The 23,135-nt window shown below is 37.3% G+C and overlaps 1 protein-coding gene across 6 annotated transcripts in view; it reads left to right on the forward strand.

Annotated features, from left to right (window-relative positions):
• CNTLN (centlein) overlaps window positions 1–23,135 on the forward strand; it is a 202,699-nt gene that overhangs the window by 17,859 nt on the left and 161,705 nt on the right. For 5 of the 6 annotated variants that reach the window (XM_068667749.1, XM_068667754.1, XM_068667751.1 and 2 more), the window contains exons 2-3: window positions 3,346–3,434; window positions 15,891–15,975. The exons of the other annotated variant lie outside the window; for it this stretch is intronic. In XM_068667749.1, the coding sequence (XP_068523850.1) occupies window positions 3,346–3,434; window positions 15,891–15,975 (174 nt within the window). The remainder of the gene's footprint in view (window positions 1–3,345; window positions 3,435–15,890; window positions 15,976–23,135) is intronic. 6 annotated transcript variants of the gene reach the window in all.

The raw sequence follows: 23,135 nt of genomic DNA on the forward strand, positions 1-23,135 counted from the left end.
AGGTGGCCTCAGCACAGCGATCTGAAGGCTGCACCCAGGTGCATGCAGATAGGTCATGCAGAATCTGCAATCTACACACACTGTGACTTTTTAGATGACATAAGGCATTTACAAGACTGCCCATTCTGTTTTTTTTTTGAGTAAACAGGAAAAAAATCTAGAATTTATATAGACTTTAGACTGGGTAGATATAAATCCAGGATCGTAGCATAAGGTGATAACTCTCGTTGAGAGGGTGTATTTGTTTTCAAAAAAGAGGTGGAGAACCATATTCGTGGCCTGATTTGAGTAAACTAATTAATATGATACCATTTGAGTTCTTATTTATATGACACAGGCCTAGATTGGGTGTTATCTTTTTGCAAAAAGCAAATGCGGTCATCTACTGTAATGCACCATAATTCTGTTAGTTATCTGTTTGCTTGCGTGCAACAGTCACCGGACAGTCATTATACTGCTAACCTAATTTGTTAGAGTACAGTGATGTCTCTTTCAACGGCTTTAAAAGAATAGTTTGTGCCCCAATTCTCTCTACATGAAGTTTTTGTTACCATTGTGCCTTTGTTTGCAATTACCAGAAATGAAGTCTCCCCATCAACACTTTAAAAGTTGTGTGCATCTTACAATGGTAAATAAAACCAGAGAAATTTAACATAAGACAAACTCTTTTTTTTCTTCATGCTGTAATCCAGTTTGTGTGTAAGCTGGTAATAACTTGAAATTGTAGTATCTTTATGGCCAGAGTCTTTCTTTTATTTACTAACACAATCAGATGCTTAGTCTGATTTGTAGTTTGTGTTAGCAATGCATTCTTAAAATAGGTGGGTGAAATTTTCTGGGTTTATAGCAATACGTTATTAAGGCATCAAATTTTCATAAAGTTTTCTTTCCTGTGCTGTTGAAGAAGTTGGTGGTATTTAAAGATTTCAATGCATGTCAACTAGGAACGACAGTATTCAAAAGAATAAGATATTTCTGAAAAAAAAAAAAGTCAACACAAAAAGTCAACTTGCTGCCCTCAGGATCCTAAACTGCACTATTTCAAGGTCACTTGAGCCAAGGCTGACCTTGAATTTCACATTCTCCACCAGTCCTTCCTTGGTGGAGAGAACAAGGTCTAGCACTGCACCCCTCCTTGTTGAGAAGGAAGTGGTCACTAATGCATTCCAAGATCCTACTGAGTTGCCTGTGCCCTGCTGTGCTGTCCCTCCAACAGATACTGGAGTGGTTGAAGTCCCTCATGAGGACCAGGGCTGGTGAACATGAGGCTGCTTCTGTCTGTGGAGGGCCTCAGCTGCTTGGTTTTCCTGATCAGGTGGCCTGTAGCAGACCCCCACTACTATGTCACCTGTCCCTGCCTTCCCTTTAATCCTGACCCATGGGCTCTGTCAGCTCCTCACCCATCCCCAGGCAGAGCTCAGTGTTCTCCAGCTGCTCCTCATCTCCCCTGCCTGTCCTTCCTAAGGAACCCATATCCCTCCATTCCAACACTCCAGTCATGGGAGCTGTCCCACCACATCTCCATGATGCCAATAAGATCGTAGTCCTGCAGGTGTGCGCACATCTCTATCTCTTCTTTATGTCCCATGCTATGAGTGTTAACATAAAGACATTTGACATTTGAGTTGTGCCCCCAGTGAACTCCTTTGTGCTGCCCTTCAGGTGCTCTCTTGCTGACCCGTGACCCTTCTTCAGGCTCTGGGCACCTATCACTGACACTGGTGTCCAACTGGGAGAAGCAGAATGGATTGAGGTTCTCGTCCCCCCACAACTCTAGTTTAAAGTACTCCTCACCAGCTTGGCAAGCCAGTGACTGAAGATGCTCTTCCCCTCCTAGGACAAATGGACCCCATCAGCCACCGTCAGACCAGGTTCTCAAAGTGAGTCCCATGGTCTAAGTAGACATACCCCTATCTGCACCAGCTCTGTAACCATCTGTTGATTTGCCAGATTTAACTGGCCCTTTCAATCCCCTTCCCTTTGACCAGGATGAAAAAAACTACCTGTTCCCAGGAGTCCTTTGCTGCTGCTCCCAGGTGGCTATATCTATTTTTATAACCATAAAAAATGAGAAGCTGGGTAAAGAGGAAATTAAGTGGGAAACCCATAAAGAAGCCAAATGGTGGAGATGAAGATAGGAACTTAGGTCTTCTATTTCAGATCTTAGTCAGGGTTAAGACAAATTTGTTCAGAGGGAAAATGCTGTGTTGGTTATCTAGCTGACATTAGTGAGCTTCTGGTTAACAAATTAAATCTGTGATATCTAAGGATATTGTTAGGTTCTGGAAGCTTGGAAGAAAAAGGAAGCAGAGATACTGATAGCCACGATAGTGGTGATTTTCCTTTTAGGTCATATATTGTCCTCATGCACATGCTCTTTAAGATTCAAAAATAGCAAAAGTAGCCTAAGCTGCACCTTTCAGGTGTTTCCCCATTTCCCTGTGATTTTTACCTAGCTGGCGATATGATTGTTTTGCTATATTAATTTCTAATTTAAGGTTAGGCTGTGTTTAGTAGGCTTGTTCTTAGCATATGTACATAAATCATGGAATAGACTATGCTTTCTTATTTTTTTCTCAGCAAAATTTTCTTCAATGTTCTGCTGATCTGTTGTAATATTTTTATATAATTAACACGTTATGATTTTAGTATCTAACATAACTACATGACTATCACTGCTTCCAGTAATACTACTGTGTTGGAATAAAAATACACCAGTGCAAAATAACATCTTTTGTGTAGTAGAACATTCAAATCCGGAAAAGCTTTTAGCAGAGATTTAACTTTCACAAACTTTCTGAAGTGTATTTAAAACAAAACACAACAGCAAAATTGTTTTCTTGTTCTCATCTGAGATTTTTTTCAGAAGCTTTAAAATGATACAGGTTATCTGAGTGGATGTGAGACAGATACACAGCCTGTTTTCAAATAAAATCTTAGAGCTGCAAATGGTAAAACTTGAAGCAAGTATTCCAAGCTCAATTTTTATTAATAGAAATTAGAAGTACTAGGAACTGATGCAGCAAAATGCAGCCTTGTCTGAACGATGTTGATTTTTGCTGCCTTATTTGCATACTCTTGCATAGTTGATTGTAGATCTTGGTCTTCCTTCAAAAATTCTGTGTGGTTAAATTTTTGTTTGTTCAAGAGAACTCTTTGCTATGTTGTTATTTCATGAGAAAATGAATACCTTGTAATTGATTCACTAAAACAGTATTTATTTATTTATTTATCTTTTTTTTAATAATCATGTTCTGAATATTCACGGAATATCTTTTTTTTTGTTTATAAAAGCTTTAGCATAACACTTAAAATATTTTTGTCTTTTTTTTTCTTGTTTTTAAGGCTGATAAAGAATTTGTGTGGTCTCTGTGGAAACGTCTTCAACTGTCAAATCCAGATTTAACACAAGCTGTCAGCTTGGTTGTGCAAAGGTGAGTTTGAAGATTTAGCATGATATTTTAAAAAACAAACAAAAGTGCTGATACCACACTTTTCATCTTTTTAATTGGGAATAATGCAGGATTCTAATAATGTATTACAAAAAATCCATTGTTAAATTTTGTCAAGAGTTTATAGAGTATTTTGCAGATTTCCTTTTTGGTTTAAGTTGAAATGTATTTTCAAGTCTATTTGTACTGCTTTACTGTGCTGCAATTGAATTCAATTCTTATTTTATAAATGTAGTGCATGTTTGGATTTTCTGTTGAAATAGCAAAAGGAGGTAAATGACATTTTCTGGTGTCATACATAGTTAGATGACAGTTAAATGTGCAAATTATGTTTATTTGCTTTCTCAAGGAAGTGAAAAGCTAAGGCATGATAAAAGAAGAGATGACCATGCAATTTAAGTAATACTCCTCTGAGGATGCTAATGATGAGGATTTCCTCATATTACCTACCTCCTAGCATCTGACCGCTATAAATGTTAATTAATCATCACAGTGTATGATTGATTGTTTTAGAATGCTAATATTTACAAATTCATAACTTTTGTAGGCCAAAGATAAGAAAAATGTGAACTAGTTGGTAATATGGCTATCAAAATTCAATCACTTGATTCTCTTACGGTCAAAAGATTTGTCTGTTCTGTGTCTCAGGGTGCCACAAGATTCGTCTTATAAAATTAAACATTTTTGTTAAACTTCTTTACAATAAATCATTATGTTCTTTAGCAGGGAGTGCTTTTACTATAGTGTTGTCTCTTCTGTTCATCCTCTGCATTGCAAAAATAATGAAAATTTTGTCTAAAACATAGTATGACCAGAGCTAATTTTAATAAATATTAGCTAACTAGATCTAAGAGTTGTTGATATCCAGACGAAGAAACTGATGGTTCAAGCATGTGTGGCGTATGTTAAAACAGCTCGTACATAAGAATTCAGATGCCATGACCAGAAATGAATCAAGAACGGCTTGGGTTGGAAGGGACCTTAAAACTCATCTAGTTCCAACCCACCTGCCATGGGCAGGGGCACCTCCCACTAGATCAAGTTGCTTAGGGTCCAACCTGGTCTTGAGAACACCTTCAGGGATGGGGCATCTACAACCTGTCTGGGTGACTTGTTCCAGTCTCTCATCACCCTCTGAGTGAAGAATTTCCTCCTAACCTTTAATCTAAATCTCCCCTATTTTAGTTTTAAACCATTCCCCCTTCTCCTGTCATTATCTACCTGAGTAAAGAGTCCTTCTCCATCTTCTTTTTTTTTTTTTTTTTTTAAGACTACTTTAATTATTGAAAGGTCACAATGAAGTCTCCCTGGAGCCTACTTATATCATGGCTGATCATCCCCAGATCTTTTAGCCTTTCTTCACAGGAGAGGTGCTCCAGCCCTCTGGACCTGCTCTAGCAGCCCCACATCATTCTGGAGCTGGGGGCCCAGACCTGGACACACCACTCCAGGTGTCGCCTCACAAGGGAAGAGCAGAAGGGGACAATCCCCTCCCTCCACCAGCTGCCCACCCCTCTGTTGATGCAGTCCAGGATGCAGTTGGCCTTCTGCGCTGCAAGCTCGCATTGCTGGCTCATGTCGAGCTTTTTCTCCACCAGAGCCCCCAAGTTCTTCTCTGCAGGGCTGCTCTCAGTGAGCTCTTCTCCCAGTCTGTGCTCATGTCTGGGATTGCCCTGACCCATGTTCAGACTTGTTTGACCTCCTGATGTTCACATGGGCTCACATCTTCAGCGTGTCTAGGTGTGTGTGTATAAGTTTGTGTATATAGGCATATTTTGTATGCCTTCTCTTTCAGAAGAACATACTACTGCTTTAGAACACCTCTTGTGAACTCAAGGCTATGTATCTATATTGTATCTTTCTCCTGTTTCTCAGAGTTATGGAATTAAGAGGGAAGAAATTGCTTTCCCAGCATCTTTTTAGGTGTTATCTTTACCCTAGAGAATCTTGGAATAGGTTTGTATAAAACCTATTCAGTATACAGGAGTTTTATTAATCATGACTTGAACTTTGGGGTTGCTTTGATTTGACAGATGGAGCAGTAGTGTGTATTTTTCTCTTTAATTGATGTAGCTTCATCTCTTTTTCCTGAGAAAGGTTTAATTGCCTCTTTGGAAATAATTTCTAGCCCACTTTTCCTGTGAATCTTCTGCACAACCAAATTACAGCCCTATATATTCTCCAATTTCTCTAGATGTAGCTTTCACTAATCTTTTCCAAAGTAGTGTCTGTTTCATGACTTTACCTTTTTGCACTCCTTTCACGAAAGTTTTTTCTCATTTGCCACTTTATAGCAGTAAATACAATTATTGATATCACAACAGTGTCAGTTTATTTCAATTCAGATATGTTGATTAGGTATTCTTATAATTTGCAACTTAGCACTGTTGCTGGCCAGAAAATTGTAGGATGGGTGAGTTTTTGGCTTTGTTAATGTAGCAAAGATACTTGGATTTAAAGGGGAGAGGTGGGATTGTTCTATGTAGTAGTAATTTATATCTGATTAAAAAAAAGAAAAAAGCCGAACTCTTCTTAGAGACTTCTCTCCTTTCTCAGCTGTAATAGGAACATTGACCCTGTTGATAATAGTTTCCAAATTGATAACATTCTCCATCTTTGCTTTAACTACTAAGCGATTTTGGAATAGATACAAACAGAATGAAATGGATGAATGAACTTTTGTTGTCTCTGCTTGGGACAGTGTGACATGGGTACCTCAAATGTTTGTGTAGCTGTATTTTCAATGTGTTCTATCTACTTAAAAATCCATCACCAATAAGCTTTCTGTGCCCACCTTCATTACAGACTGTCTGTAATATACCTATTGGAATACAACTGTATCTAAGTATACCTATTGGAATAAAACTGTATCTAAGAAGGTGTAGTCTTTCTGTACCCCAGATCTTGTATATAATGAACCAGTCAATATTGCCCAATAAAAAAAACAGCCAGATTTTCTTCAGGAGATTAAAATATCAGAAAAAAAAAGATGTAAGTGTGAAAGGACAAAATGTTCCCTTACATCCTTGTATACCACGGGTGCATAAAAAGAAGACAAAAGAAGTATGTATTAGAAATAGAGTGGGCAATACTAGCTACACAGTCAGGTAATTTATATTTGTAACATTGAAGTATTTGTTATAGTATCTTTTTCTCTAAGAAATCAGAAAAAAAAAAAAAGGCATAATTTGGAGGATGTAGAAGGGAATTAACAGTAGGTTTCTATTATTTGTCTGCTATTTTGAAGTGCTTTCATGGTCCCAAAATAGAAGTTCACCTGCCCTAAAATTGTGAAAATGTAACTGGTGCCTTTTTATGGCTGTGCTCTTGATTCCTATAATACACCAATGATATTTTACTTTTCAGCAGTCTTTGCAGTTCTTGCTGCATAACTGTAACTACATTCCCATTTTAATATTCAGATATAAACAAAAAAATATCTTTACTGTGCAAATGAGAAATGCCTTTGGGATATGTAAAAGCCTCCAGGTATTTCCAAACAAGCCATTGTAAAAAGTACATCTCATGTTAGTATACTTTCCAGCTACTTTAAATACTATTGATCTCCAGTATTATGTAAAGAGCATGCTATTTCTAGTTCACTGCCTTTGGAAACATTCTTTTTTTTTTTTATTTTTTTGATTATGAATTAAAAAAAAGGTCTTAGAATGCTTAGAATGTACCTTTTACAGTTAAATTCACATGTAAACTCAGAGTCAAGGTTCAGATCACAGTATCAAAGGTTCTGAAACCTTTTGGAAACTTTCAGAGCGCTCCTTAGGACTTCTACAGTACGTGAAATCTTGGCAGGTCAACAGATTCTGATTTTCCTTTAGGGGTTTCTAGCTGACGCCGTTCCTTTCTTCTGAAAAAGAGGGTGTAGTGGGGTCCATTACTTATCAAACTATGGCAGTGATACAAGACCTGGTGGAGATATAGATGGAAATTGTATTATGCTAGGTGATATCCTTCTAAATAGGTATACATGGAAAACTTTCCTTAAATTTATTTTTCCCCACTTAAATTCCATGTGTGCTGTCTTGAAAGATTTAGCAAAGAGTGAGAATTAATTTATCATTTGGGGCCACTCTGAGAAACAGTCCCAACCTAACAGTAGTGCCAGTAGATGAGAGAGTTGTGTTGCTCTTGCTGAGGAGTTAATTCTTTCTAGAGGTGTGCAGATAGAAGAAAACAGGCCTAAAGAGCAAATCATTAAATAAACAAACAATTTTGGGGAAGATTATTGTAAGAAGTTAAGCTACATTTTGCTGCATCTTGTGGATAGCAAATTGTTGAAAAAACATGAGGTTGGTATAGATTCCTCACTGACTGAAGATGTGCAGATGCACTAAAAATGACAAGTACTTTTTATGGAAAAGGATAAGTGAATGCTTTTTATGTATGAGCAATATAGACTGATGCTAATTGAAAAAAATAATTAAAAAAAATGTAACTTGCTTTTTTTGAAGGGATGATAAATAGCTTGCAGAAGTTTACTTAAACCACTTATCATTTTACTCCTGTGCAAATTACTGGGAAACAGTATGACAGAACTAGGAAGTAAACAAAATCTAAAGCATTTTTAAAGGCGATTACCATTTTGTCACTCTGAGTTTAAAATGAAGTGGACTCCCTTGTTATTATCACTCAATAAAGTGGATGGAATAATAGAGCATAAGGGTACAACCTTTCTATCTAAGGTCAAATAATTGAGATTGTCTACAGTTGATGAAAGTTTAATATCCTGTTTCATTAAAAATTCTCAGAACATTGAACATAAGTCAACATTCCATGGAGAAGAAAGTATTATGCAGCTTGCATGTGTGCATATCTGCATATCGGAGCACAAAATATTGACATGATAATTGCAGTCAAGCCTGATTGAACAGTGGCCTCTGGGAATTCAGCTGGTGTTGTACCAACTGGATGGCTGCTCAGGACACAGTTTGAAATGCAAGGTGCAAGTTAGCACTTTATTCAGCACAGGCAGGCATCATTTAAAAATCCTTGGGGGAAACCCTGGTGATGTGCAGATGTTAAAGCAGTCTGTTCTGAAGTGCTGATATTTTAAACACTGTAAGAGAGTTGTGTATTTTAGATGAAAAATGTTTGCAAAATTATTAGGGAAAATGTCACTTTATTTTCTTTACTACTCTAGTGTAAAAATACGTTTAGTATTTTATGTGCATTGCTTAAAATAAGAAACAGGAATAAATCATCTACCAAATTAAGTTAGAAATAGAAGAAAAATTATATTTCTATAATGATGCTTTTCTATTTTGTTATACATTCTGGTATACATGATCTGGTAATAAATATAGTTCTATAAATAATTTACTAAAGAAACAATTTCATTTTACAATTTATTTTTTTTTCGTAATCAGACCTTATGTTATTTCTGTTAAGAAACAAGGATAGACTTACTCAATTTTGATACAGAAAATATTTGCTGTCTCAGAGGAGTGCAATATGATGGCATACGCCATCAGTTTAAGTATTTTTTTTTTTACTCTGTGCAGTCTAAATCTTTTAAAAATACGATTTGTAATTATTAAAAGGAAAAGGAAAAAAATGAACTAAGGAAAAAAATGAACTAATAATTGTGTGCCATATAAAATGCATTATGAAGTATAAGCATCTTCTAGGATCAGAGGTGAGAATAAACTGTACGGGTAAATGAGGACTGTTTACTTCTGTTTTTTTATCACAATAGGTTCACAGAAACAGGTCTCTAGTTGAAAGATAAAGGCATATGCACTGTTTCTGCTAAACACTAACTGTACAGCCACAGGGATTAATGTAAATTACAATATTGGTGTCATACTTATACATTATTATACACTGACTGTATAATGTACAACTTCACTTTGCACATGGGCTATTCATTGTCTATTTAGTAACAACACTGAATGTATGCACTTGTGTAAAGTATCTATGCAAAGCAGTTGGAAGTGTGAAGACCAGGAGGGATGACAGTTATATTAAATGATGCATCGCAGAAGTTGACTATAACTTTATAAAAAATAAGCATATGTTTAGAAGTGTATATATTGTATATTACATATATACATATATGTAATATATATACATATATGTATTATATGTATACATATATAATACATACACATATTTTATATATATTATATATATGTATGTATTATATATGTATGTATTTTACCTATATAATACACACACATATATATGTATATGTAATACATATTATTAATACATCCATAATGTCTATATGTATGTATTATATAGGTAAAATACATACACTATTAAAATAAAATTTTTGGTTATCTGTTACCACATAGCTCCAAGTTCTCAGAGTACTCTTAACTTTCTTGATTATTTAAGGCCAAATCTGTAGAACCTGCTCTGTGTGTTTTTTTTTTTTTTTTAATCTTGCTATTTGTAAAACTGAAAGGAGGTATGCCATGAAACCTGTGAACAGAAAAATTGATTTTTTTATTAGTTAAAATTATTTTCATTAAAACTATGTAACGATGGCATAATTGCATGTAACTTTGAATTATTTTTTCTTGAAAATGGTTAATTGCTTGACTTATTAAGACCTGTGGTAGGATATAATACGATTCTCTTCCCAGAATGCGTTCGTTGAAGATTCTTAGAAACATACTGTCTTACAATACTTCCCCAAACTTTTTTGTTTTGAAAATCTTTGTTTGTTTTTGTTTGTTTTTGCAATGATTATTCTGTTTCAGAATGAGTATTCTGTTTCACACCTCATTGTGAACACCTAAACGTTTCCTTATAGTCTAATGTTTCATTTTTGACAAGTCATTAAAAATGGGCCAAACCTCAAAAATACTATCCTGTCCTGTTGTGTAATGTATAGCACAACACAGGAAAATATCATATCAGGAAAAAACTTGAGCTTAAGAATATTTTTTCAGTTTCTTCTTTTTTTAGAAAGGTAAATCTATATAATCTTTGTAACTAAATACAGCTGTGTTAAACATTTGAAATAGGTAGTACTCATGGGAAAACTGATTGGAGCTTAAAACTTGTACAAATTGACAGCCTCTCTTCACTCCATTTTTCATCCTAAAGAAGTCTGCAAATATTCTTAGCTCACATCATTATTGCTCATCAGTGGTTCTAATTAGCTAAACAGGAGTTTGTCTCAGTCATTGATCATCATCAGCTTCTTGACAGTGCCTGAATTTTTTCCCATATTCCAGTGGACCTTTTTTAATATGTTGGAAATACATAACGACTCAATTAATAAAGTCAGTTGAAGATTTTTCTACATGTTTCTTAAAGGGAGGAGGAGATGACTGCAGTTCTTAGCTAATCTCATTTTAAGGCATAACAACAGATCCAAATATGATATGCAACTTCCAGTAACATTACCTTGAGTGTCTGTGGGGAACTGTCTTGTAATGAATATTGGAAGTCATCCTATGCCAGCAGGAGGAGCTGCTGATAAAGTTCCATGTGAGATTTCAGCTTATGCTTTAGTCTTTTGAAGACATCAGTCATGTGTGTTTGCGTTCTTAAAATTAGTTTTTTTTTTCTTCTTTTTTTTTTTTCTTTTTCTAGAGCTGCATGTGATAACTAATGAAGCTATTTTGGGGGACATTATACAACCTGCATAATCTTGAGAATCCGGAAAAAAAAACACCCACCCCTCATAGCCAAAAAAATCCTTGAATTTACATTAGATTTTTTCCATTTACCCCAAAGGGCTGTGCTGCCATTCAGAGGGACCTCGACAGGCTGGAGGGATGGGCCAAGAGGAACCTCATGTAGATCAACAAGGGCAAGTGCAGGGTCCTGCACCTGGTGAGGAATAACTCCAAACACCACCACAGGCTGAGGGCTGACTTGCTTAAGAGCAGCTTTGCAGAGAGAGACCCGGGAGTCCTGGTGGACAGCAGGCTTACCATGAGCCAGCAATATGCCCTTGTGGCCAAGAAGGCCAACAGTGTCTTGGGGTGCATTCAGAAGGACATTGCCTGCAGGTCAAGGGAGGTGATCCCTGGGTGGAGGTCAGCCCTGGTGAGGCCACACCTGGAGTACTGTATCCAGCTCTGGGCTCCCCGGTGCAAGAGGGACATGGAGATACTGTGGTGAGTCTAGAGGAGGGCTATGAAGATGATGAGGGGACTGAGCACCTGTCATACAAGGACAGGCCAAGAGAGCTGCCTGTTTAGCCTGGAAAAGAGAAGACTGAGGGGAGACCTCATCAATGGGTGTAAGTATCTGAGGGGAGGGTGTCAAGAGGATGGAGCTGGTCTCTTTTCAGTTTTGCCCAGAGACAGGACGAGAGGCAAGGGGCACAAGTTGAAGCACAGGATGTTCTGGCTGAATATGAGGGGGCACTTGTGTACTGTGAGGGTAACAGGGCTGGCACAGGTTGCCCAGAGACGTTGTGGAGTCGTCTTCTCTGGAGATATTCAAAACCTGCCTGGATGCCATCCTGCGCAATGTGCTCTATATGTAGGTGGTCCTGCTCGGCAGGGGGGTTGGACAAGATGATCTTCAGAGGTCTCTTCCAACCTTGGCCATTCTGTGACTTATGATGATGATTGTGATAGATCTGTATTTTCAAACTTTGTTCCTTCACAGATCTTTTCAAAGTATTTGGTTGGGGATCATATAAATAGATAAAATACAGAATTTAATTACAAATGTGCTTTGGACAACTGGCTCTTCTGTGCATGTGTTTACATATACTGGCATATTTTTTGCTTAAGTGATTAATAAAGGTCTGCTTTTTTTTTTTTTCTCTCCAGTCTCACACTTTATTCTTAAAACCTCTTTGGTGCAGCCTTGTCCTAAAGTTACAGGGCTCCGTAAGTGCTTGACTACTGATAAAACACCAGAATTAGGTATGCATACTATTTTTCAGTTGTCAAGAGAAATCTGTTCACTTGCCTGGTTCTTGGTTGGTTTATTCCCTTTCTTCTCCTTCTCTCTTTAAAATGAAAAAAAACACCTGTAGAATTCTTTTGAGACTTGCTTTGAGGTATCTGCCTTGAACCATCAGGTTTACAGATCAATTAATCCATTAGAAAACAGGTTTAATAAATTTTAAAGTGATGATTGCATGGCTGAGTTAAGAGGTTAGTTAATTATCCAGTATTTGTGTTTAATTAGGCTTAGTTTTAAAAAAGGTTGGCTCTCTGAGCGGAGGTGGTGATAAGAGGAGCTGGAAAGACAATGGCAGATTGTGGATGGTAGGTGAAGTAAGAGTGCTGAGAGCAATGGCTTAATGTAAAAATACAAAATAAAAACAGCTGAACTAAAATGGGGAGGGAAGTAAATCACTGTGGGAGCAAAGCATGGTTGGGACATTTCAGTCAGCAGTTGAGGTCAGGATTCCTTTGAGGACAGGAGGTAGCATTCAGTGGTTTGTGTGTTTTGTATTGTATCGTCCAACTCTGTGTTGGATGCATCACTATTCTAAGTATTTCATAGTAGTGACTCACTTTTTTGTTTGTTTTCTATAGCTTCTAAAGTTTTGGATCAAGCAAAGCAGTTATATGTACATCTAATCTTAAAGTGTTGATTTTTTTTTCCTAGTTGTAACTAAGAGGTGAAGAAACTTGGAGTACCATAATATCTACAATTTAGTAGGCATCACTTCATCATGGTGTATTGTCATTACAAGAGAGAGAGGTCCTTCCTCCCAAAATATTTGAGTTTTGTGTACAGCAAACACTAACTTTGACAAAGACGCCTGGTAGCTGCTAAGGGCTGGAGCAGACTTTTGGCTCATTTAAGTTGCATAATAACAGACAGTACCTATCATGAGTGGTAGACTTGTTTCAGGAATGTACAAACTTCTGTGATGAGCGTTAGACAAGTATCTACACTCTGAGTTTTTCTTACACTTTATTATTAAAATTACTGTAAAGATAATGTTATATTGCAAAGGTTAATAAACTTTTCAGAAATATTTTTTTTGAAACTGGGTAGTTTGAATTCTGGAAATTAGTGTTGTGGTTTAACCTTGGTAGGCAGCTGAGCCCCACACAGCTGCTCACTCACCCCCCTGCAACAGTATGGGGATGAGAATCAAAAGGGTAAAAGCGAGAAAATGCATGGGTTGAGATAGTGACAGTTTAGTGTGTAAAACAAAAACTGTGCAGGCAAGCAAAGCACAATAAGGAGTCAGTTTACTACTTCCCAGATGCTCAGCCATTTCCTGGAAAGTAAGGTTCAATCACACAAGGCACTTGGGAAGACAAACGCTGTAACTCCAAATGTCCCCCATTCCTGTCTTTCCTCCCAGCTGTGTTACTGAGTATGACACACATGGTCAGCCTGTGCCGGCTGTCCTGACTGTGTCCTCCATCAGCTCTTGGTGCACCCCAGGCTCCTCACTGCCAGGACAGCAGGAGGAGCTGGAAAGGCCTTGGGTCTGTGTGAGCACTGCTCTGCAGCAACTAAAATATTAGTATATTATCAACACCATTTTGGTCAAAAAGCCGTATGAAAAAAATAGCTCAATGCTACTCTAAGTCAGTGCAACTAGTTAGGCATTACTGTCAGGGTGGGTCATTTTTAATTGCATGTTGAGTATTATGAGACCTCTTTGTTCTGTTTAGTCTCTTCTGTTGCCTTTTTTGTCACTAGATTTTTCTTCAAAAGACATCACAGTGTAACCTTTAGAAATACATGAGATAACTTCATATTTACACAGATCTCTGTAAGTATAGTCCACTTCAGTTTTATTAGGTATTCAAAGAGAAACTATGGAACACCTTCTGTACAATGTATTTCACAGCTCACATCTTCGTAGCAACATATCATAGCAACTCCTTGATGCTTGTGATAGCAAGAGATCAACCTCTTTTAGGTCAGGATTTGATATGCATTTTCCTGTTTAGTTTCTTCTGGAATACTTGTTGAATATTCATGTTTTCACTTTTCTCTCTTCATTACAGCTTCTGAATTCTTTTATCTATAGAAATAGATTTATTTATGGCATACAACTACTTAATATCCTATACATTTATTTTTTCTCCAAGGTATGTGTAATTTAAATACATATCTTTTCAGCATTTATTCTTTATTCTTTTTTGAATGCTACAATGCATCAGTTCTGTATTTGCAGTAGGAGATCATTTGCTATCACACATGAAGCCTTGAAACCCTGGTTCCCAAAACCCTTGCTGTAAATTCTATACCATTTTTACTTAATTCTTTATTTACTCAAGATCAGAATAGATATTTTAAGTCATTATTTATTTAATTTATTTAAATGTATATGGTAGTGAAGGGCCTACAGGGACACTGGTCTTTAGCCTTTAAAATCACTCATAGGAGTAGAATATGCAGTTAATGCTGGAGAACAAAAATTGACCATGTTTACTCCCTGTTACGTAATACTTTGTTGCTTCAATTGATTAAGGTTTTTGGACACAGATGAATATTCTTATTCACTTTTGATCAGATTTACAGAGTTAGGAACGCCACTCTTCCCTTCCTTTCTACCTCTGAAAGATTCCCATTTTGGTGGAGCAAAAGCTGCACAGATAGGATTCTTTGCTTCTAGGGATGGCTTATGTCTAGCAATAATGGAAGTTTAACTGTATAATGACAGCAGGGATGATCTGAATGAGTTTCTGCTTATTTACCACCTGTGGTGCTTGGGATACCTGAAACTGGCCATTTTTCACTATGAGAATAGTACATTTCTGGGATCATTTGTCACAGATGCATGTGACAGGAATATCTGCATCCCTACTATTAAACCATTCCTTCTCTTTTTTTTTCCTGAAAGAGAAGCCAGTAAGCAATGTAGTATTTAAAACAGTTAAAGGAACAGTATCACAATGTGATGAGGTGGTTCTACAAAGTGTTAGTGACTTATCAACTGGTTTTCTGTGAAGTGTTGTGAAGATTATTATAGCCCTGTACTTATTACCACATTGGAGAGGCTCTGCTCATTCATTATGCAACCTTCCCAGTCTTCTTTATCTTGTAAAAATTATATATTCCATCCATGTGTAAGATAGTAAATGGTAAAATTGTCATATATGATATTCAGAAAAAAGGTTGTTTCAGACAGAAATACCGTGTAGTCCAGAGAAGGACTTCACAACTCCAAACAGCTTTGTGTGTCTCTTTTACCAAGAAGGGAAAAGCATTTTGTTCAGTCTGTAGACAAGTGTACTTTATGCAGCTGGGGAGGAATGAGGCAGATAATTTTAGCTATTTAAAAATGTATTTTAAGACCTCTTGCTTCGGTATCTTTTAGAACAAAGTTGTGTTAGCTGTTTACAGATGTAATTTGCTGTCACTTGCCATATGCTCCCTGATTAATTCTGCAAGGCCTGTCAGTTTCAGATAATTTAATTTTCTGTGCTTTAAAATGACATTCATTATCAGGACATGAAAAATTCAAATGATTAACTGCAAATTATGACTAATAAAGTGTCTATTTTTTTTGTTTGTTTCCAGAGAAAAGCAGAAAGCTGAAGTCAAGGACAGAAAGGTATTAGAGATTTTGCAAGCCAAAGACAGCAAAATAGAAACCCTAGAACAGGTTAGTATTATATTTAAATAGAGCAGTCAATAAACTTTTATCATTGACATCAAATTTATATTTCTTGAGATGCAAAAATACTTTGTTGTGTCTTAAGGTGAAAGTCACAGGTGATTCAGAAATTATAGCCTTCTGGTAAAGTGTCAGTTAAACTCAGAAAAGTTGTTCAGACAGTTGACCGGTTACTTAAGAAGTTCCTCTGAGTTTAGATGAAACTTCTTCTGAAAAGTTTTAGTAAATTGATGCCTAATTTTACTTCACAGAATGATCCGAATTTGGATTTTAATCTAATAGAGTTCTGACTAGGTTTTAGTTGTAATATACTTTTGGTTGGAAAGATTTTTCTATTCTGACAAGTGCTTTAAGCAAAAATAAAACATTTCTAGAGTAATGAGGACTAACCATTTAGTATACTAAAAGCAATACAGCTAAGTATTTTAGTGTTATTAACATATAGCACAATTAAGCTAACTGTTACCATAAACTGTACGACAATATTGGCAAATCTGAAGTGTCATACATAAATGAAACGTCTGTCATATATGTTCTTTATTGAACTGCTTGTTCAAAATAAAAATGAGTACAGTGTATCAGCACAAAATTAAGTGAAAAACATGTATGGAAACAAGCTGTCAGTGAAATTGAGGAAATGAGCTCATTTCTAAAAACTAAATTAATTATTTGAAAAATAATCAAAGCTGTTGAATTCCTCACAGGATTTGAAGTATTATACTTATGAAACCAATACTTACAAGCACTAAGAAGAGGCAGAACACCTTTCTTTTCCTCATGAATCTCAAATGACTTCCTTCTAAAAACTATAAGGAAAAGAGAGTTTGCTTTTCGTTACTAAGAATGTTAATAAGGAAAAAATCATGATTAAACCAAGTGTAATTTGGGGGGAGAGAAAGAGAATTATAATTACAGGTAACAGCTGATACCGTAAGCACAGACAACAGTCTAGAGTTTGTTTTCAGCTGCCTAAGTCCATCCATTCCTGGGGATAAAAGGCTCGCTGATAAATGTAGTTGTTTCTATAGAATCATAGATGGGGTGAGGCAGGAAGGGGCTTCTGGAGGTCATCTGGCCCCAAATGCCCTATTCAAGCAGGAGCAACTTACCCAGGACCATGTCCAGATGGCTTTTGCCTGTCTGCAAGGAAGGAGGCTCCACAGCTTCTCTGGGCAACCCGTGCCAGTGTATGGTCACCCTCACAGTGGAAAAGTGCTTCCAGATTGTGAACATCAGGACAGAATCTCCTGTGCTTCTCTTTGTGCCCACTGCCTCCAGTCCCAGGACTGGGCACCACAAAAAGGAGCCTGGCTCTGTCCTGTCTGCACCCTCCCTTCAGGTATTTATTGGCATTGATGAGATCCTCCCCACGCCGAGGCTCCTCTTCTCCAGGCTGAAGACTCCCAGCTCTCCCAGCCTTTCCGTGTGTGAGATCAGCTCCACTCCAATGATCACTTTTGTTGCCCTTTGTTGGACTCTCTGATAGCTCCAGGCCTCTCGTGCTGGGGAGCCCAGAACTGGACGAGAGCTCCAGGTGTGGTGTAGCCAGTGCTGAACCAAGGGAAAGGTGCTGGGGAGCCCAGAACTGGACGAGAGCTCCAGGTGTGGTGTAGCCAGTGCTGAACCACCTCCTTTCATGTGCTGACTTTACTTCCCCTCATGCAGATGAGGATACCCTTCACCATTTTTGCCACGAGGACACGTTGCTGGCTCATGGCCTGGTTGATTTCCAACAGGATTCCCATGTCCCTTTCTGCAGAGCTGTTTCCAGCTGGGTATGTGCTGGTGCCTGGGGTGGCTGTTCTGCAGACAAAGGACTCTGCACTTCTTCCCCTTGTTGAACGTCATGAGGTTCCTGGCAGACATTTCTCAAGCTTGTCCAAGTTCCTCTGGATGGCAGCATGACACTCTGGTTTATCAATCAGTGCTGCAAGCTTTTTGTTGTCAGCAATATTAGGGTTTGCTCTGCCCCTTCAGCCAGATCGTTAACAAATTTTCTCCCAATTCTTATTGCCTAGACCCTAGGATCTTTCTTATTTGAAAGAGGTAACTTTATCTATAGTCAGTGGAATAAACTAGTTTCCAGAGTTTACCTGCTTTGGATTTGTTCAAAAACTGATACATCTTCTGCCTGACAAGAAACACCACTGAGGTGTGATTCTTCATCCTTTTTTTTTCGTGTTAGAGTTTCTGTGGTTTTAGTTCCTCAATGGCTGTAGATGTGATTCATAATGCACCTGGTGCTTACATGTACATCGAAGTTATTAAGCAGCATTTCGTGACTGTTGCTGCATTTTTACCCTATCCTTAGTTGAAAGAAAAAAAAAAAGTGTAAGATGCTTGTAAGGATTTGTGTGCAGTAATGTGCTTTTAAGAAAGACTGCCTGCTGTGCTAGCTTTTGAACCTGTAGCATGCATCTCCGTGAGATTGCTATCTGTGGTTTCAGATCAATTTTGGAAGCTGAAATTGATATTGATCAGAAATCTGAAATTGATTGTGTGCATTGAAGTTACTATCTGCAAGTGGAGAGAGACTGGAAATGTAACTAGTACCAAGGAAAAGAGGCAACTAAGGAAAGGATGGCTTGGCAACATGATGGGAAGAATTAGCTGATGAGTGGATCAGAAGCTGCTTTTTCTGTGATAGTGCCTGCTGAAACACATGTTTCAATAGAGCCATTTCGTGTAGTTTCCAATACTGTAGTATTGACTCATGGAGTGGATTGTGAAGGGCACTGGTTGGTATCAAAGGCCAGTGCTGTGTATTAAAGCTGTATACAACACCGGTAGCATTCTGGTCTTACCTCATCCGTTTCCTGGGATGCCGCCAGATTGCAAGAGAGGGGGATTGTTTTCTGAGTTTGTTGAGTGTTCATGGTGGTTTGGACCCAAAGGGTAATCGAAGACTTGAGCTGGGATAGAGAACAATATAGTGGGGAGCATTCTCATTTATTTTGTCTTTCTGTATTTGCTCATTCTTTGTTTATTTAAGGAGAAATGACATTCTTTGTGTAATTAACATACCAATGTATTGTTTATGAAAGTGTCAGTTTTGGCAGTAACAACACTGGAAGTTCTGTTCTATAAGGTATAGAAAACAACAGTTCAACCCTGCATATTGCAGTCTAACGATTTGTTATGTCTGGGAAGGTGGGATTATCCAGTCTTTTTTTTTTTTCTGTTGTTTTCCCTTCCTTTTCATGCATCACATTGGGATATCAATTACAACAATAACATTTGTCACAAGGGTATTTATTTACTAGGAATTTGAGTGGCCACTGATCAGCTGATGGTACAAATCCATGCTGCAAATGGGAAAAAAAAGCAAATAAACTTGTCATTCGACATGTAAGCTGATGTTGCTGCCAGAAATAGCAACAAAACCCTAGAATGAAATTCTCCTTCTCTTGTATTCTGCTTAGACATTGTCCTGACATGCCTAAGAGCCCATTTAAAATGACCATAAATAGGAAATCATATTCCCCACACTGTAGGTGAGATGCCTATAGTTACTTAATACTGAGAGCTAAATTAGCTTTATTTCACAGAATCACAGAATTTCTAGGTTGGAAGAGACCTCAGGATCATCGAGTCCAACCTCTGACCTAACACTAACAGTCCCCACTAAACCATGTCCCTAAGCTCTACATCTAAATGTCTTTTAAAGACTTCCAGGGATGGTGACTCCACCACTTCCCTGGGCAGCCTGTTCCAACGTTTAACAACCCTTTCAGTATTTGTACTGAGATGTTTCAGCTGGCTGAAGACATTCCTTTTTTTAGGATGTTACAGAAAATCTACTAAATTAATTAATTAATTAAATGTGAGTACAGTCTTTAATCAATTTTGTTTAATCGAGGAAAAAAATACTCCAATATTCATAAGAACAGAACTCATGGTTTTAAGTGTAAAAATGTATGTAAGTTTGTTTTTGCAAAATTTCTGCTGTCTGATAACTTCTCTGTGAGAAGAGAGCACATCCATCGACCTTTTATGTGCATTAGCATCATTCAGTCTGATGTGCACCTTTGCTAAATTAAAATGGTGTAATATTAGATTTAGATAAATGTATGACTGTTTATTTCTTGTCATGAGTTTATTGTGTAGCTGCTTGTTTTTTCAACATTTTAAATGTTATGTGAGGCACTTGTGTACCTTTTGAAGGTCCAAATAATATCGTATTCATTGAAGTACTTATTAATTGGTAGTATTTTCATTTATTATTGCACATAACTCTGAAACAAAACATGCCATGTTTGAGCTTTCCATATTATTTTTCCCTTTGTTCCTCCTCCTCTTATTACTGTCTTTGTAACTCATTGACCACTCTTGGTAGTCACACCTGTGCCATACCTGGTGTTGTGTGTATCAATTATTCTAAATGCTGTGTGGTAAAAATCTCACACCTTTGAGGGTGATGACTAAATTGCTATACCTGTCTTATTGATGACATTTTATTTTGTATGACTAATAGCATTAAGTCATACAATCAGAATCATTTAGAATGGAAAAAATCTTCAAGATCATCACCTACCAAGTCCCTTCACTAACTCATGTCCATTAGTGCCATAGAATCATAAGTCACTGTTTCAAAACTCTTTCCTCAGTAGTGCTGCATCCTTGCGATGTATGCGTAGTTTCTCTGTGTGTTTCAAGGAAAAGAATGTGTAACTACTGCCTTTATGTGGATACAGCACTTTCCTACAGTTATGATTATTGTTATTCTGAAGACTGATTGCTGCAGGTATCTTTTTCATTCTCCTGTTTTCTTTGAAAACATTTTTTCCTGGTGTGCTTAATGTATAATGTTTGTATGTCTCAAATATATCACTGCTGCTGTCTCCAATGTCTTTCTCCCTGCCCCCTCCTCCTGTTAAAATACGGTGAGGTTTTGCAATAATACATTCAAATTTGTGACTTTTAAACTATTAGTTTAGAGGATAGTGTGGGAGCAGGAAATTCAGTCTTTCGCCATGCATGCAATAGATTAAAATATCTTCGCTTGTTTTCCTTAGAAGATGAAATTAAAGATGAGCAAAAGTAGCAGTAAACCTTTTTTGTCTTTACAACATTGTTAATTAATTAGGTTTCAATTCTGATCTGGTGGAACTAAAGCTAATCTTTTTGTCCTAGACCTTGTAAGGTTTCAAACCTTATCAACCGATTATACTCTAGAGGGGTTAAAATAGTACTAGCTTGCCTCATTATCTGCACTTGAAAATCTTCAGCTTGCTGTGCAAATCTGTATTAAAGCCCCCTTAATGGGTCCAATTGAAAGAAGCATAATTCTACCTTTAAGCATTAATTAACGCTAATAATTTTTTCTTAACTTTTGTACTTTCACCTGACTGTATTTTTCTTTGTAATAAAATGCTGTTATTAAATTAAGACAAATGTATACACACACATTATTGCCATCTTAACATTTTATTTCCAGTAGCAGATAACCTTGATTATTCTTGTGTAATGAGGGACATGAGAATAATTTCAGTAATAGGGAGTTTAGCTGAATGTGTCAGTAGTGATGAGATTATGTGGAGTTTGTAAACTCTTGCAAAAAAAGTTTCTCCAGTGAATGAGATTTATATTTATAGATAATGCAAGTGAACAATATCTGAGGACACAGACATTTTTTTATTCAAAAAGGTTTTTTAACTCTAGTTGTACCTTGGAAAATAGTTCATCATTCAGTGCTGGAACCCATTTGTTAGATGCAGCCCTTTCAGACTTCACTGGTGAATTATCATGTGTCTTTTTTACTGCTTGCCAACTTCTAGTTAGCATTCTCATAAAACTAAGGGAAAGAAATCTCATTAAGGAACTGGCCTGCGTGAGAAAGACAAGAAGGAAAATATAATTCAAATAGTTGAACGTTGCTGATTTTGTTTTATTGATACGAGGCTACCTGAGGTAGGCAGTGTGATGACTATGGCTAATACCTGTGGGCTTGTTTGTCTGAAGAAATTAATAAGCAGTAAATTACAGTGTGCCTTTACAGCTCATTAGTACTTTTGTGTGAATTCCCAACAGGAATGCTTTCTCTGCAAGTTGAAAATGTGTTTCTGTGTGCTAGCTTACTCAGTTTTGAGGAAAGAGTTCTCCCACTTAATCTACCAGACAGCAGCTATATTGGGTGATGGTACAGGTATGCTGTAAAGCCACACTTGATTTTCATTAATTTGCCTGAGTGGCCAAGCCTGAAGTTGTCTAAAGCTTCTGGATCTTTATTGCTCTGCCTTCCTGTTCTAAGTTGTGTTTTTAGCCTGAAATGACAGCTGCACTCAGATTAGACAGGAAAAAAGTACAGTGAATGAAGAAAAGTGATGTTAATTGTCCTGTGCCAGTTCTACTGGTGTGAAATGCTTGATTCCTGTGTTAGCAGAGCTCAATATAAGTCTGGAAAGGAGTAAAAGAGATTTTTCTGTGGGCCTCATCTTTATGATGCTGTTTGTCCTGTAGGAGCGTGGGGTGTAGTGTGAGAATTTCCTGCCCAATTCAGGTAAAAACAATTAAGTAGCCAATCAGAGAAACGATGGGATAGCCTTTTTTCTACAGATAAAAATGGATTCTAAAGTAATTGGAAACTGTTTATACTGTAGAAGAAATTGACTTCTTAACTGTTTAGTGTATCATGTTTGTTTTAGTGAAACATATTTTTTTCAATTGTAAAATCAGTATAGTGATTGGGTGAAGCTGGATTTTATTCCCCCCTCTAAGAACATTATTGATGAGGAATCTTTTCATATATCATGGCTTCTTACTTGAGTACAGGCAGATTTGCTCACATTCAAGAAAACCCCTGTTCCTTAAGGACAGGGTAGCAGAAGGCAGCGTGCCCTTTGAGTTGAAGTACTGCCCATATGAATCTGCTGACCACACATAGGAAGGAGCTTATCAGAAAAGTTGATCATAGCAACAGCTGTTCTTTATTTACTATACCTGATCTGGCAATGTTGATGTATGTGAGTGTAAAGAAATACTGCTGTGTCAGGAGTAAATGCTTGTAGGTGTCCTTTCCTGCAGATCTCATAGTCATACACAGTTTCAAAGACAGAGGCTATTTTGCTCTGAGGACCTTGTGCAGCCCTTGCAGAGGAGGGCAATGTAGAAAAAATACCCAGTTCCTCCAAGATCATGCTCTGCAATGA

Source organism: Anas acuta, chromosome Z, assembly GCF_963932015.1.
Source record: "Anas acuta chromosome Z, bAnaAcu1.1, whole genome shotgun sequence".
In the NCBI taxonomy this organism is placed as follows: domain Eukaryota; kingdom Metazoa; phylum Chordata; class Aves; order Anseriformes; family Anatidae; genus Anas; species Anas acuta.